Source organism: Magnolia sinica, chromosome 10 (assembly GCF_029962835.1).
Source record: "Magnolia sinica isolate HGM2019 chromosome 10, MsV1, whole genome shotgun sequence".
Classification (NCBI taxonomy): Eukaryota; Viridiplantae; Streptophyta; class Magnoliopsida; order Magnoliales; family Magnoliaceae; genus Magnolia; species Magnolia sinica.
In genome coordinates this window covers 21,313,882-21,331,597 of record NC_080582.1, presented here as the reverse complement: position 1 = coordinate 21,331,597, position 17,716 = coordinate 21,313,882, and the positions used below count along the sequence as shown (strand labels likewise).

Here is a 17,716-nt window from a genome sequence, read left to right as displayed (position 1 = left end):
ATTGACCGTGAAATGCATGGAAATGACCGTGAAGTGAAGGGGATTGACCGTGAAATGCATGGAAATGACCGTGAAGTGAAGGGGATTGACTGTGAAATGCATGGAAATGACCGTGAAATGAAGGGAATTGACCATGAAATGCATGGAAATGACCGTGAAGTGAAGGGAATTGACCATGAAGTGAAGTGAATTGACCGTGAAATGCATGGAAATGACCGTGAAGTGAAGGGAATTGACCGTGAAATGCATGGAAATGACCGTGAATCAAAACGGAATCGCTGGGATTGACCATGAAATGCATGGAAATGACCGTGAAGTGAAGGGGATTGACCATGAAATGCATGGAAATGACCGTGAAGTGAAGGGAATTGATTGTGAAATGCATGGAAATGACCATGAAATGAAACAGAATTACCGGAATTGACCATGAAATGCATGGAATGACCATGAAGTGAAGCGAATTGACTGTGAATTGCATAGAAATGACCGTGAAGTGAAGGGGATTGACCGTGAAATGCATGAAAATGACTGTGAAATGAAACGGAATCGTCGGGATTGATCGTGAAATGCATGGAAATGACCGTGAAGTGAAGCGAATTGATTGTAAAAAGCATGAAAATGACCGTGAGGTGAAGTGAATTGATCGTGAAATGCATGGAAATGACCGTAAAGTGAAGCGAATTGACTGTGAAGTGAAGGGGAATGACCGAAAATGAACATGAAATGATTGGAAACGACCGTGAGGTGAAGGGAATTAACCGTGAAATGACGGGGAATAGCTGGAATTAAGTCAGTTCACGGTCAATTTAACTCAATTCACGGTGATTTTAGCTCAGTTCACGGTCATTTTAACTCAGTTCAATCATTTTAGCTCAGTTTACGATCATTTTAGCTCAGTTCACGATCATTTTACCTCCGTTCACAGTCATTTTAGCTCATGAATCAATAACTCAGTGGGTCATTTGTCTGTTAACTCAGTCGGTGCGCAGTCTCTTTCATGGTCTTCGTTTAGTTGCACATCTCATTTAATTCTTTGTTTAAAAACCCTTAATGTTGGCCATTTGAGTCCTGATTTTGCTCATTTATCAGGACATGCCATACCATTCACTATTTTTAAAAAATGAAAATGGATTTGGTACCATGCGCATATATAGTATAATATATAGTGGGGTCCACACAAAGAAAGTTTAATATTTTTTAAAAATGAAAATGGATTGTGGACCATGCGCATACATAGTATAATATACAGTGGGGTCGACAAAACGAAAGTAGGGATTTCAATATACCTGCCATTCAAAGCTTCTTAGCTGGGGGGACCATTTTTCATCCTATCTTGGACTAAAAAAAGTTGAAAAGGACGTGTGTGGGGTGTGTATTCTCGACCGGATAAAGGGAAAAGAAGAAAGTGGTAAAAATGAGAGTTTCACTGCTAGGGTGGATAGTCACAGAGGGTGAGAAGTAATCAGAAAATGATAATCTACAGGTAGGATGAAGGATTAGAGAGAGAAAAGAAGAAAAAAACCAGGTTTTTTACTGGAGACGCAGCTGGCAGCGTGAGTAGGGTGCGTCGGCTATACCAGGGGCATTTTCGACCTTTGGGAAGGCATCCGTACAGCTGGGGCTTATTCTGGTAAGGTAAAATGAGGTGGGCTTCGTCGGGTAAATGGGCCATAAATGGGTCGTACAATGGCAAATTTCTCTAGCCAATATCCACGTGTCATAATTAGAACTCAATACAAACCGTCCAAACAGTGGGCCTCGACTGAAAATCACGATGAATGGATGAACCAAAATATCCTATCAGTGGCAATCAAATAAACAGATGGCCCACTAATCAGAATTTAGGATTATCCAAGGTAGTGATTTAACTTTGAATCGGGTTCACACGGACCATCGAATTCATTATGAGATCTTGTGGGTGGGCCTAATGTAGTTGTGATGGATGGAGGGCCACCAGTTCAGGGGTTAGAAAGGTCGAATCGGCCAACTACCGTCCGATCCTTTTGTACGGCCCGGATCATCTTGGGGACGATATTCATGTCTAACCTGATGGCCCACTTGGCATGTGGGACCATTGATCAGATAGGTCCCACATGGAGATGTAATTGAATATAACACATGAATCAGACGATCTGAGCCATCCAATCTCGTTCCCATGAGTCTACAATTAAAAATAAATAATAAGCCATTGCATCTGACGATTAGAATTGTCGGGTCAATGCGATGTCGTGGTCCACCGCCAGGCCTGCAAGATCGACCGTTAGGAGTTCAAACTAGAAGGATTTTCTTGTTCGTCAAGGACATGTATGCCTACACAATGGAAGAATAGGAATATGGTAGAGCCCTATCTCCACAATACAAGTGGCAGTGTCATTTATCAATCGGGACTGTCCATCTACTATCCCCTACAGTGGATGGAAGGTGGTCAGAAAAGAAAATTGGCTGCATGATCCAAGATATCTGATCGGTGACTTTAAAAGTACGCAGAAAAAAAAATGCTTAATAGTCGACATTTGGTGTGGAGAAGTTCCTAAAAAGGAATGGCGAGGATCGATACGGGATTTTATTTTTACCATTTTCCATGTACGGGATGGCCAAGTAAATATGCGGTCTTGATTGGCGTGTAACCTTGTGTGGACATGTCTTCTTAGCAAATCGTGTACTTACTTTTAATGGGATGGATGACTTAAGAACTTGGATCACTGAGTTCAATAAAAAAGAAAATCCACAAGGATCTCTAAATATGTAATTTATGAAAATTTGAAATTAAAATTAATTGTAAAAAAAATGAAAATTTGAATAAGGAAGAATTTAGAAAAATTATTTAATTTGATATAAGATGAAAGTCACTTAACTTGAAATTGATTTGTCATCTTTTGAATGATGTCCATAGTGCAATAAGAATATTGGACAATTAATCTTCAGGATACCCTTGAATATTGTTTCGTCACACCAGCGCACTTGATGTACGGATACCTGAACTGTCATTGTATGTCTAACCCGAATACTGAAACAGATGAACAAAAAAGAAATCGTTGTAGAAATAAAAGATTGAATTGATTATAATTTCGGAATCAGAGAAGTTCCTTATATAGACTTTAAAGGTTGACTCGAATGGGTGTGTACTCACTCCTGCCAAGAGTCATAGCTGTTGGGATTTTTTAAGAAGAAAAATTTTCGTAGTATACTCGCGGCGCACGCACCGCATCCACAGTTGGCATGCGCGCAGGGGTTCATGGCATAGCCCCCCAAACAACCAAATTCACACGCCCCCTCAGAAAAGGGGCCTAAGCCCTATGCAAAATATTCTTTTTATAAACGTAAGTTTTTCTCCTTACTTATCCGATGTAGGATTAAACCCACACCACTGCAAGACAAGATGCCTTTGTTGCTTTTTGAAAATTTGAAAGAAAAATTTCAAAACATTTAAAAATTATTTTTATTTATTTTGAAACACTAAAAAAAATAATAATCCCCCACATATTTCAAAATAACGACTTTCGGGTTAGACATAAATAATTGTGCATTATATCGATATCTAGTATACTTGAATCAATACTTATATGAGACAAAGTAGGTTCACAGGAGTCAAGTGACAAATAGTCTTGAACTAGATTCCTATTAATATAAAATGACTACACATGTCACTCAAGCAATTGTTCCGATATAGATGGTTCTGTGATTTGAACCTTTTTAGCTATGAACCTTTACCTGAATTTCAATAGTGTTTTAGATAATTCGTCTAAGTTCTCATATGAAGTAATTTCACCTCCACACTAGTATATGTGAATTTCATCAAGTGTACGTAGCAACCGAACACACCATCAATAAGTATATAGCATATGGATTCATTAAGAGTTTGATACTCAATGTTATTAATTGTTGCTTGCACTGCTTACATTATAGAATGTGTTTTCTTATTATAGTTCTATACATTTCCTAGTGTTTTTTTGTTTACTCATTTGAAACCTATTGCATGGGATCTCCATTTACATAGATTGGGTTACCAATGCCGGTAGCTCATAATATTGGACTCAGCCCCATTCTCCTCGATGAACCTTGGACCAATTGTTTACTAAGTCTTTTACTTGGAGGATCTACCAAGCTTTTCTCTAATATCATAAAATTAATGGCTATTACTCCATCATGCAGTAAATGTCTTATTATATTATGCCGGAGTCGAATATGCCCACTTTTGTCATTATAAATCGTATTATTTACCCTTTCTATAGTAGCTTGACAGTCATAATTCAAAGATATAGTTGAAACAAGTTTTGACCACAAAGGTAGATTTTTAATTCATTCTACTTCTGTTTCAGCCTTTTCCAAAACAATGAACTTGGATTTCATAGTAGACCGAGCAATACAAGTATGTTTGGTGGATTTCCAAGAGATAACTCTTCCATCCAAAATGAAAACATATCTACTTGTGGGTTTTGTTTAATCTGAATCTTTAAACCAATTAGCATTGCTATATCCTTCCAATATAGTAGGAAAGCAAATGTAATGTATACCATATGTGACTGTAGCTTTTAGATACTTTTGTATTATAGATAAACCATTCTAATGATTATGATTAGGGTTATGAGTATATCTGCTCAATATATTTACTGTATAAGCTATATCAAGCCTTGTACACTCATTAGGTATATTAGGCTACCAAATTCAAGTTGTGATATACTTTCACTTGTATTTTTTTTAGATGTATGTAATAATTATAAGGAGTGCTAACGGTATGCTATCAAAGTAATTAAAACTTTTTGACACTTTTTCTATGTAATGAAATTGAGATAGAATAAAACCATTATCTTTTCTAATTACTTTTATTTCAAGAATCATACTAACCTCACCTATATCTTTTATAACTCATTCATTACCTATAAATTTACTATTTATGCATTTGTCTGCTTCATTTATTCTATAGCTATTGAATTTTAAAGTATTGTCAAATTTCTCATGCTACTGTTTAAGACTTTATTTTAAACCATATAGGGATTTAATTAATTTACATACTTTGCTTTTTGATATTCAATTTTATAACTCTCAGGTTGATCCGTGTATATTTTTTCTTCTAAATCCTCATTCAAAAAAGCCATCTTGACATCTATTTGATGTACTTACTCATTAGCGCATTGTTTTTTTCATTTTTCTTCTTTGCAACTACAATCTCTTTGGGTCCAACTCAAATGAGACACCACGATCTATTTAGTTTTAGTTCAGGCTTAGTTGTGGTTTATTAGTTAGTTTATGACGTTGTCTGCAACCAGTAAGTCTTAAATATCTCTAAAAATCATAAAATCTCATAAAGTAAAGGCTATGTGTAAATGCATGCAGAGAAGGGTGTCTAACTATTTTTTTTTTCCATTATCGAAGTCCTTACCTAGAATCTTTTATCACAACCCAATGCGATCTTAGGAGTTTAGTTGATCGTAGATTATAGGCTTGTATTGGCTAGTGCCAACTCCAAGTCTTGCAAGCACATCCAGACAATTCATACGCCACACAACTCACACAAGCACACACCCTTAGAGAGCGTAAACACACTACCATGTGTATCATGGAGAAAAAACTATATTATATTCTAGTTCCTACGCTCAAACGTGTCCGCTTAAGATTTGGATTTCCTTTTTTTTTTTTTTGGACCGTGCTCTGAAATGAGTTGGAAAAACTTATATAGATGGAGCAGATATTTAACATATACATTAAGGTGGAGTCTAGCTTCATGGCTCGGTGGTAGGCGGACTTCATTTGAACACTGAGATGATGGGGAGAGTGCACATGTTGTGTGGGTATGTGTATTAAAAAAAACAAATACATCAAGCTGGTGGTGTGGCTTCGTGGATCCCTAAATGTGAGGCCCATCGTGATGTATGTGCCTTACATCCAAGCCATCCATTCGTTTTGAAAGCTCATCTTAGGACATGATCCAAATAATGAAGCAATTTTAGTTCTCATGTGGACCACACCATTGGAAATAGTAGTAATTGACCATTAAAAACTTCTTGTGGTCTATAAAAGTTTTGGATCAAGTTGATATTTGTGTGGCCCTACAAAGTGGGCCGTCCATTATGCAGGGCCCGTCTTGGATGTGGGCCATTCATCATTAAGGGCTGACATTTCATGTGAAATATCCACATGTGGGGCCCACCTTGATATGGGTGGGGTTGCTATCCATGTTATTGTCCATCATGCGGGACCCACCTTCAACATACACTACCAATCATGTGGGGCTCACCTTTGATGTGGACCGTCTATTGTGTGGGTCCCACCTTGGATGTGGGTTGTCCATCATGCGGAACCTGCCTTAAATGTTGGTCATTTATCATTAGGGGCTGACATTCGATGTGGGCTGTCCATTATGTGGGGCTCACCTTCATATGGGTTATCCATTATGTGGGCCCACATTCAATATCTAAGGCCCATCACATGGAGCCCATCTTTGGTGTGGACTTGCCATCATGTGGGCCCTACCTTGAATTGTGACTATCCATCATGTAGGGCCTACCTTGGATGTGGGCCCACCAACAATGTTAAGTGTCCATCATGTGGATCTCATCTTTGATATACCCACCTTTGATGTGGCCAGTCCATCCTATGGGGCCACCTTTGACATGGAGTGTCTAGCATAGAGAGATAAGAAAGATAGCCAAGGAAAGTAGAAAAGTCTGAAAGTAAAAAATCAAAAGAAAAAGAAAAGATTATAAGCAATTTTAAGTTGTTAACTTACTTTTCAAGAGGTACTTTTCAGACTAACTAAATGAAATAAATTTTTTATTTAATAAGCAAGCAAAGGTATTAATGAGAGTGTTCCCTAAGAGACAAAAAGACCCAAGCAGTTCCACATTCTTAGATGAAGCACTATATTAACAATCATCGATTGAAACTATGAAAGAGATCAAGTATAGGTGTCCGGGGGAAGAAATGATTGGTACAGCCAAAGGGACAGTAACATGGTGTTCAATCATGATGTAGAGTGGGCCGCGGACAGTTTCATGGCCAAGATGGATCAGAAAAGGCCCACTCGACGACAAAAGTGATCCGGGCCGTCGGACCTTAAATCGGGCGTATATTGCAATCCGGAATGAGTTATCTGACGTAAAATATATGATTTTGGGGTAGAACGAGCTACTTTAGCCAACCAACCTGCTACGCCGGGTTATGTAGTCCGGAATTGCAGAAAACCCCTGGATCGACGGTCGTTTCCCTGTTTTAATTTCATTTTTATTATAAATAGTAAGTTTTAGTTTGATTATAACTCTTCATCCGTCGGACTTTAGGAGTTGCGCCCAATGTGAAAAGAGCTTAGAATAATTAGGAGAACGGTTTGGTGAAGCCAAATAGGACACTTACTATTTTTGGCCGAAAACCTTGCGCACTAGTAGACATTACGACCGTCTATAAATAGTAAGTTTACTATTTATAGTTAGTCGCGAATTCTACGAGATTTAGTTGTAGTTTGATTCTGATTTCTTTCCCATTGCTTGGTACCCCTATTTAGAGGGTTGTGAACTCGTTTTTATTCATTCATTAATCAAATTCGAATTTATTAGAATTTATTTCTATTTCCTGCTTTCTTTCCTCGTGGATCTGAGAAGTCTTTGTGAGGAGTCCAGAGAAGTTCCGTGGATTCGGGATAGTTATCCTCCTGAGGAAGATGGTGCTCGACCTCACGTCCTCCCCTGCCTCAAATCGAAACAAAAAATTCCAGCTTTGCAGGACATCTTGTACCATGCAATGGGCAGGCCCACCATGTAGATCGCCTGGCAAATAATAAAAATAATAATAAAAAAAGGCCGGCTGCTCACTGGGTGGATCTTGCTTAAATGTTGATTCAGACCATCGGTTGTCTACTGATTCAAACGGTGTAGCTCACCTCATGAAAGGACGAGCCTGATTCTCCTTTTGATCTTGATGGTGAGGCCTACTGTTTCCATGGTGCGGATGACCTGCATAGCTGGCATGTTCTTGGGAAAGGCCTGGTTGGTGGACAATTTAGCATTCTGCTGGCTATACCTGATCAGTGGCTCACTTTTTCAGCAGCCAATAGGTTAGTTGCCGTACAATGTGAGGACTATCGTCTTGGCAGACTACTAAATGCTATGAAATTTGTTTCCTGGTTAAGATTGAGCTGAAAATTTGTAATTTGATTCATTTGTAAATCCAAACACAACCTTATAAGAATGGTCGTTATGTTTGTTGACATCCTTGAAACTGGCAATGTGTCACTGTGTCCCACGTGATCTCGGGAATGGATCTTTACCGTCCATATCGTGCCTCCCGTGGTCAGATGGTTGAACCAAGTTAGAAGATATATAAGAGATCTAATCTGAAGCCAGATGGTTGGATTGAGGTAATAAGATCATACATTGCAATGTAATTACATATTAGAGAAGTCTGAACATTTTCTAGCTAGAGAACATCGCATGATAGAACAGAGCATTTATAAGCTGAAAGGTTGTAATCGTCAAGGATGATGGATTATCTCCTATGCTGTTGGGTAAGAAGCCTCCATGGCAATGCAGGCCTTTTCTAGCATCAGTATCTCATTCCATCCATATGTATCCTTCTTCAACCCATCGACTGCCCCATGAATTCGGTCCCATCGTGACGTAGAGCGGGTCGGGGATAATTTCATGGCCAAGGTGGACCAGAAAAGGCCTGATGGGAGACGGAGGTGATCCGGACCGTCATAACCTAAAACGGATGTATCTCGCAAACCAGAATGAGTTATCCGACGTGCCATATATGATTTTGTAAGTTCTTTTCTTTTCTTTCAAACTTGGAAATTTTTACTCTTTCAAAAATGCCTAAAATGAAAAATATTTGTGGAAATTTAATTCCAATAGATGTTAAAGGTAGATGATTGGTTCACCTTCTTATCTAAGTGCTCTCTTTGACAAGGTTGCCTGGAACAAGTGGGCCATGTGAGACTTCTGGGAACTTGTACTTGGCTCATAATCCAGAGTTCGAGTTGAAGAATGTTAAGGTAACGCTAGGTTAATTACTTATTATTCAATCATCTTTCAGGTCTTCTGATTCTTTAATGAAGTTTTTGCTTGTTTAATTTTCAACAAGAGTTCCATTTCGTCTTCTTTTGTTGTTTCTTTTAGAAATATTGTGTTTCTCAAGGAAGTTTATAATGTAGGGAATTAGTAACTTAAAATATTTTGTCTCTAGCTGAAAATGGATCCACCTCAATAGGGTGATCCTTGCCATCATTTCCCTATGGTTTTTTTTTTTTTTTTCACTGTTTGCTAATCATTTATGTTATCTATCATTGGTTTGTTGTATTTAAAATGCATCCAAACTGTCCAAAGTTTATTTCTTCATCAAACTTTGGTTTATACGATAGTTTAGATGTAATCGTTAACTTCACTAAGAAAGGAAAGTGAGAATTAGCTTATAGTTTGAAAGATACCTCATATGATTTGTAAGATTTGGGATGTATATTTTTTGTTAGCATAGATTTAATTGTTGTATCAACATTCTTTCGAAGATTGCTTTTAGATGGAGTTGTCATGATCCATCATGTCCTGGGATTGGGTATAATATATACAATCAACTTTTTTTTTTAAATTTATGGAAATACAGATTTTATATGCTAGGGATTTGGATGGTATAGATCTGATTTCTTTATTTTCTTTTGTTTTGACTAACCTTTTCTACTAGGTTAGTTGGTTTGGGGCTTTGGAAAACATGTTTATGAAATGGGTGTTAAGCTAATTTTGGATGTATGCACTGATTAGGCAATTCATATGCATTTAAAAAAAAAAAAAAAAAAAAAAAATACTAAATGAGAAACGCCGACAGCTAAAACTCGTCGGCGAATGGGTTGTGTTAGCTGTGGAAACGCCGACGGCTTTAAACCGTTGGCGAGCAACGCATGCCCTTTTCCGACGGCTAAAAGCCGTCGGGGAAGGTCAAGACCGACGGTTTTTAGCCGTCGGTGTTTCCTTTTTTTACGAGCTACTTTATCCAGGCACACGCCGAATTTGCAAAATACCCTCAGATAGACGGTTGAATTCCTATTTTAATTTCAATTTTACTATTTATAGTAAGTTCTAGTTTGAGTATAACTCTTCTTCCGTTGGGCTTTAGGAGTCCTGCTCAACATCAAAAGTACCTAGAATAGTTAGGGGAACACCATGGTTCGGCTAAATAAGACACTAGTTTTGGCCGAAAACCATGTGCACTAGTAGGAATCACGACCGTCTATAAATAGTAAGTTTAATATTTATAGTAAGTCACGATTTCTAGGAGTTTTAGTTATAGTATGATTTTGAAACTTCTCCCTAGGGTTCGTAACCATATTTAAAGAGTTGTAAACTTGTTTTTCATCATCAATAAAGGTATTTTGAATTTTTTTAGAATTAATTTTTATTTTTCCTCGTGTATTCGAGGCATCTCTGTGGGGAGTCGAAAGAAACTCCATAAATTCGGAGTAGTTATCCTTAAGGAAGAGGATGCTCAACCTCTACACGTCCTTCCCTGCGTCAAAAATCAACTTATCCATTTTAAGTTGTGTAATTCCTTATGTGGCTGCAACGGCTCAGAATGCCCAACAACAACCTATTTTGGAACATTTGAGCCACAATTACTATAAACACTAAATAACAATCTCATCTTCCCTTTTTCTTATTTGATGAGGGTGTGTATTAAGAATGTTACAGATATTTGTTTGGGTTTTCTTATTCTTCACCAGTTCGAGAAGAGGTCATCATGGAAGCCATTGTACAAAGATAGAGAGAGAGAGAGAGAGAGAGAGAGAGAGAGAGAGAGAGAGAGAGAGAGCCTACGTGCCGGGGCAAATGTAATGGTGTGGATGGCTACAGGGACAGGCTTCCTTTTGTTATAGCAATCTTTTCGTATACGTTCTCCTTTGTTTACATATACTATCAATGGCGCTATCAAGGGCATGGATTGGGTAAGACCTCCACTAGGGCATAGCTAGAGATGGAGAGGGTCATGTCAAGACGTCTGTGGGACCCACTGATATATATATTGACCCACTCTGATATATATATTTTATCTGCACTGTCCATCTATTTGGACATATCATTTTATGGCATGAGCCCAAAAAGGAGGCAGATGGAAGGCTTAAGTGAGAACCACAAGAATCAGTGGGAATTTTAAGTTTACTGTTGAAAATTTCCTGGGGGCACAGAAGTTTTAGATTAAGATGATACTTATGTTTTCTCTTCTTAAACAATCTGGATGGCAAATAAATATCATGATGGATCCCATAAAGTTTTCAACCATAAGATTTCAATTGCCACTATCGCAGGACTGTGAGCATTATGGGTGTAGTATTTGCTTGTTTCCAAATTTCAAACAATTATTTTATACTCTGATACCATATAAATTATTAATATTTAATATAAAAGGTGGATGTATTAGGAAAAGTGATGTCAAAATCACTAATTTCTCTAGAAGCTTGAGGATGGCATACAAATGTATGTCAAACGACCTTACCACTCAAGTATAGATCACCAGGAGCCAAAAAAACAGGATGGTCTACTCATCAGGCAGGTTACACCACCAAATTAATTGGTAGTTGATGGTGTGACCCTGCATCAATGTAGGCTGTGGGTCACCAAAAGCATTGTACGTGAAAGCTCGCGCACCAAGTTGCATGTGAACATTTCTCTTAAACCACTTGTAATATTAATAAAAAAATACCGCTGTCAGAGTATGCTAGAAACATAGAATGTTAGTACAGAGAAGCGCAACGTGCATGAAATTCAAGTATAAGATGGGTTAGCTAGGTTAAAAAATGTCCTTTTAACCGTCTGAATCAATGCATTTGATCGGGCACGTACATCAAGTCTCCATCTTCACCACAGTAACAATAAAGCAATGCAGATTAGTGAATCATGTGGGGCCCAATATCCCGTATATAAACTGAACTTAGAGCAAGTGTATGCACCACATCATCATATCATCCACACACTCCTCAGCTAACACCATGGCTTCCTCAACCAAATCTTTCTTCATGGCCTTGTTCATCTTGGGAGTGTGGGCTTCTCAAGCCATGGGCCGCACTCTACAGGAAGTGTCCATGTCAGACAGGCACGAGCAATGGATGTCTCGATATGGTCGCACATACAAGGATGCATCTGAGAAAGAGCTACGTTTCAAGATATTCAAGGACAATGTGGAATTCATAGAATCCTTCAACAATGCTGGGGACCGATCTTACAAGCTAAGTGTAAATGAATTTGCAGACCAAACCAACGTGGAGTTCAAGGCCAGACGTAACAGATTTATGCCCACTCAAACAACAGAATTGAGAGACACGTCGTTCATGTATGAGAACGTGACTGTTCCATCTAGTATGGATTGGAGAAAGAAAGGAATTTAGCTGATTTTCTTGGATTATTACTGCAACTTTGTTCTAAAAAGGAATATGACATTGTTAACTAGTGTCAGCTAACTTGCTATCTGGTGTTACCAAATAGGATGTTGTTGGGCATTCTCAGCAGTAGCAGCCATGGAAGGGATTACCCAACTCGAGACAGGGAAGTTGGTGTTAAGATGTGGAGCCACATCTGGGACCGTCCTCAACCGGTCGAGAGCCATGCTCGACCGGTTGTAGGGTCCGGCTCGACTCAAAGTCCAGTGAGCACTGTTTTTGATCCCGAGGTGTTCGACCGGTCGTGGCCCATTCACGACCGGTTGTGGGGTCATCTCGACCGGTCATGCAGGCTGCATGACCAGTCGAGGTTATGCAGATTCGTTCCGTGATTTTGCGCAGATTTCATGTCGCAAGTCCTTTCACAACTGAGATGCGGAAAGGGGAGTTTCCAAAACTATAAACAAGGGTTCCTAGGGTTTTTTATAGAGAAAAAGTAAGGAAAAATTATTCTAAGGTGTGGGCAAAGAGTTTTCTATGTGCTTCCAAGGGAGAGGTTAGTACATTGCTTTGTAATCTTCGTTCCTCATAGTGGAAGTTTGCATCCGTGGTTTTTTACCCTAGTTTGGGATTTTTCCACGTATATCTTGTCTTGTGGTTTGTTTTGAATGCTTTGATCTATTTCTAGTTTGTATTTCTTCTTGTTTATCATTTGTGGGTGAGGCCTGAGATTGGATCTAGGCTCACTACGTTGTTGGCGTGCTGCCCAACAACTGGTATCAGAGCTATTGGTTTAGTTCTATTGGGAGCGATGACGAAAGAAGGAAAAACTAGAATTGAGAAGTTTGATGGTTCAAACTTTGCCTTCTGGAAGATGCAGATGGAAGATTATCTGTATCAGAAGGACCTCTATATTCCTCTAGGAGGAAAAGAGAAGAAACCAGAAAAGATGACAGATGATGAATGATTTTTACTGGATAGGAAGGCTTTAGGAACGATCCGACTCTCTTTGTCTAAGAGCGTCGCCTTCAACATATCCAAGGTGAAAACTACAAAAGAATTAATGGAAGCCCTAGCCACCATGTATGAAAAGTCCTTAGCATCCAACAAGGTTCATCGTATGAAACAACTATTCAACATGAAGATGTCAGATGGTGGGAGCGTGGCTGAACATCTAAACGAGTTCAATATAGTCACGAGTCAGTTGGAATCCATTGGCATTGTTTTTGAGGATGAGGTTAGAACATTATTGATCTTATCCAGTTTGCCAGACAGAAGGGATGGTTTGGTGATTGCTGTGAGCAATTCTTCAGGGTCGACAAAGCTGAAATTTGATGATGTGGCTGGTCTAATTCTCAGCGAAGAATTTAGAAGAAAGGCATTAGGAGTTTCAGGGGATTCAGGGAATGCTCTAAATGTTGAAGGAAGAAGAAGATCGCTGAACAAAGGAGGCAATAAACATGTGCATTCTAAGTCAAGGAAGAAGTCCAAGGGACCGAAAGGTGTTGGCATTGCGGCAAGAAGGGGTACATGAAACATGATTGTAGGGCGCTCAAGAAGCAAGAAGGAAACTCTCAAGGCGGGAAGGATTCAGTGAATCTATCTGAGGAGAGTGACACAGAGGCGTTAATCTTGTCTCTTGATGCGAGGAATGAGTCTTGAGTTATAGACTCGGGTGCTTCATTTCATGCCACTTCATGTAAGGAAGTTCTATGTGATTATGTGTCAGGTGACTTTGGGAGAGTCTACCTGGGTGATGATGAGCCGTGCAGTATTGTTGGAAAGGGAGACGTTCATGTCAATCAGAAAGACGGAATGGTTTTGAAATTAAAGGATGTCAGACATGTACCGAGTTTGAAACGTAACTTGATCTCAGTGGGGTAATTAGCCGATACCGGTTATGTGACGACATTCACTAGTGATTCCTGGAAGATCACAAAAGGTGCCTTGGTGATATCTCGAGGCAAAAAGGAAGGTACTTTATATGTGACTTCAGGATCGTATTGTTCACTCTCAGTCGCATCAGCTAGAGTGAATGGGCAGTTATGACATCAGAGGTTGGGACATATGAGTGAGAAAAGGATGAAAGTGCTATTGTCAAAAGGGAAGCTACCAAGGCTAAAGTCTATTGACTTGAAATTCTGCGAGGACTGCGTATATGGCAAGCAGAAGAGGGTAAGTTTCAAGAAGACAGGACGCACTCCAAAGACGCATCTGTTGGAGCTTGTACACACTGATGTGTGGGGACCAACATAGGTATCATTTTTTGGTGGCTCACGTTATTTTATTTTCTTTATTGATGATGCTAGTAGAAAACTATGGGTCTATTTCTTAAAGCAAAAATCTGATGTATTTGACGTATTTAAGAAGTGGAAAGTTATGGTAGAAAATGAGACAGGTAGAACAGTAAAATGTCTCAGATCTGATAATGGGGGAGAGTACTGTGATAAGAGATTTGAGGAGTATTGTGCAGCAAATGGAATCAAACATCAAAAAAAGATTTCAAGGACACTACAACAGAATGGTGTGGCTGAGAGCATTAACAGGACCATCCTTGAGCGCGCCAGGAGCATGAGGCTACATGCAGGGTTGCCCAAGACCTTTCGAGCAGATACTGTGAATACTGCCGCATATCTTATCAATAGAAGTTCCTCAGCACCTTGGATGGTGGGCTACCAGAAGAAACGTGGACTGGAAAAGAAGTGAACCTTGCACATCTTAAAGTGTTCGGTTGCACTTCATATGTTCACATTGATGCAGAGCACAGAAACAAGCTGGATGTGAAGTCCAGGAGGTGCACGTTTATAGGCTACGGGCAACATGATTTTGGCTACAGGTTTTGGGATGCAGAAAATAAGAAAAAGTGATGCATAAGGACAGTGTGTAGGAAAATAAGGCCGAGGAGAAAGAATTCGTAGAGATGAAAGAGTTACAGGACACGGGTGTTACAGTGCCACAGGATGATCATGCACAAGAACATTATGAGGCAGCCGCATACACCGGTTGTGAGGAGGTCTACTTGGGAGAGGAGACCCACGGTCCGATACTCACCCTCCTTACATTATCTGCTGCTGATAGATAATGGTGAACCAGAATGTTTTGAAGAGGTATTAAAGACAGACACACGGGTTAAATAGGAGCAGGCCATGGATGAGGAGATGGACTCTCTTGAGTCCAATCGTACACGGGAGTTAGTCACCCTACCTATGGGTAAGAAAACTCTTCATAATAAGTGAGTTTACAGATTGAAGGAGGAGCATGATGGTTCGAAACGGTACAAGGCTAGACTGGCTGTGAAAAAGTTTCAACAAAAGGTAGGTATCGATTTCACTGAAATATTTTCACCTGTGGTGAAAATGTCTACGATTCGTATGGTCTTGAGTATAGTGGCTACAGAGGACTTACATCTAGAGTAGCTAGATGTTAAGACAATCTTTCTTTATGGGGACCTTGAAGAAGAGATATATATGCATCAGCCGATAGGATACGTGGCACCAGGAAAGGAGAACAAAGTGTGCAGACTGAAGAAGAGTCTATATGGCCTGAAGCAGGCTCCGAGGCAGTGGTACAAGAAATTCGATAGTTTCATGTTGGGAAACGGTTATAGGAGATGTCATGCTGACCATTGTTGATATTTGAAGAAGTTTGATACGTCATACATCATCCTTCTTCTGTACGTTGATGATATGCTTGTGGCCGGTTCAAGCATAAAGGACATCTCAGATTTCAAAAGACAACTGTCTAGAGAATTTGCCATGAAGGATTTAGGAGCTACAAAACAAATCCTAGGCATGAGAATAAAGCGTGACAGGGAAAACATGAAACTATTTTTGTTACAGGCAGAGTACATAGCCAAGGTACTTGATCGCTTCAATATGGGAGGTGCTAAGCCGGTTAGCACTCCATTATCCAACCACTTCAAGCTATCTAAGGAGCAAGGTGCAAAGATGCAAGAGGAATGAGACTACATGGCTAAAGTCCCATACGCGTTATAGTGTCCCATACCACCATCCCCGACTCATGATACTTCAACAACTAGGATGTTTAATAGTAATCTCTTCAACTACTGACCAATCATAGTTCAACAAGTGGAACTTACTATCGCAAGGTTATACAAAAATGGTCCATCAAAGCCACATATGACAACTAGTCCATCAAAGCCACATAAGGCAAATAGTCTATCCAAGGATGTGACAAAAATGGATTATCCTAAAAGCCAAATAGGCATAAATAATCCATAAGATGGTAGGTTCACCACATAATTTTATTTAATCCATCACATAAATGGCCACTAGTTCGAGGACCTCAAAAAATTCCATCAAGGGATTACAAGCAGCAAAACAAGCCACGTACAATATCGATAGTACTTACACATATAAATGGTTCATTTTAAACTAGAATAAAGATATTTGAGATCCATAACATGTTCAACTACGTGAATTTAAATCCAATCATCAGTCATTTATTAAGAATTAATCAAATAGAAATTAACATTTATCATCATTTCCACTGAATACTATATTAAGTAATTAATAAAATAAATGAATGAAGCTAACTATCATAGTGTAGAAAAGCTTGAAGGGTAATCTTCACCTCTCAAGCCTTTTCAATGTTTGTTGGAATACGCGCCTACACTTTAGGATTGAATCCTAACATGAATTGCAAAATTGTACGGTTAGATCCAAGTTTACACATTATCTATGGTTAATATCATAACCTAGGTTTTGGATTACTTAGATTTAGGGTTTCATCCTAGAGTTTTGGTCTAGGCCTAGATTTTTAGGAATTGAACTATAATTGATGTATAATTACTCACAATGTTAATAACATGGGTCATTACAAAATAATTATTGACATTAACGATATAAGTAATATTAGCTAACATGGTAATAATAATCATTAAGATGGTAATAAATAGTATAATCTATTATTAATAATAATCTTTTCAAATGATAAATAAAATACTAATATCTAATCATTGTAATTTTATTTATAATAACTAATATTAACATAAATAGTCTACCAATAGCTAATTATGTTTTAATAATCATAATAATTATAGTAATAACAATTAATGGTAAATCAAAACAATCTAATTTGGGAAAGAAAAAGTTAATTCACATTGGTCGACTTGGTAGTTCGACTCGATGACTCAACTCAGACCCGAACTCAGTAGAACTTGGTTTGCCTCAATTGATCTCGGTGTAAACTCCATTCGAACAAGTCAGATAGCTTTTCTAACTAGTTACAGCTATCACCAGTGGTTCCAAATTGACTCGAACTCAAGCCTAGCTAGGTTCAGGACTCAGTGGGTCGACTTGGTTAGAGTCGACTGACTCGATTCTCCTCCTTCCTCATCTTTTC

General features: G+C 38.8%; 1 protein-coding gene across 1 annotated transcript; it reads left to right on the top strand.

Annotated features, from left to right (window-relative positions):
* The first annotated feature begins 11,965 nt into the window (after positions 1-11,965).
* LOC131217422 (senescence-specific cysteine protease SAG39-like) lies at positions 11,966-12,361 on the top strand. Its single transcript, XM_058212344.1, has one exon. It carries the CDS (start codon positions 11,966-11,968, stop codon positions 12,359-12,361), a length of 396 nt encoding a protein of 131 aa, XP_058068327.1.
* The last annotated feature ends 5,355 nt before the right edge of the window (positions 12,362-17,716 follow it).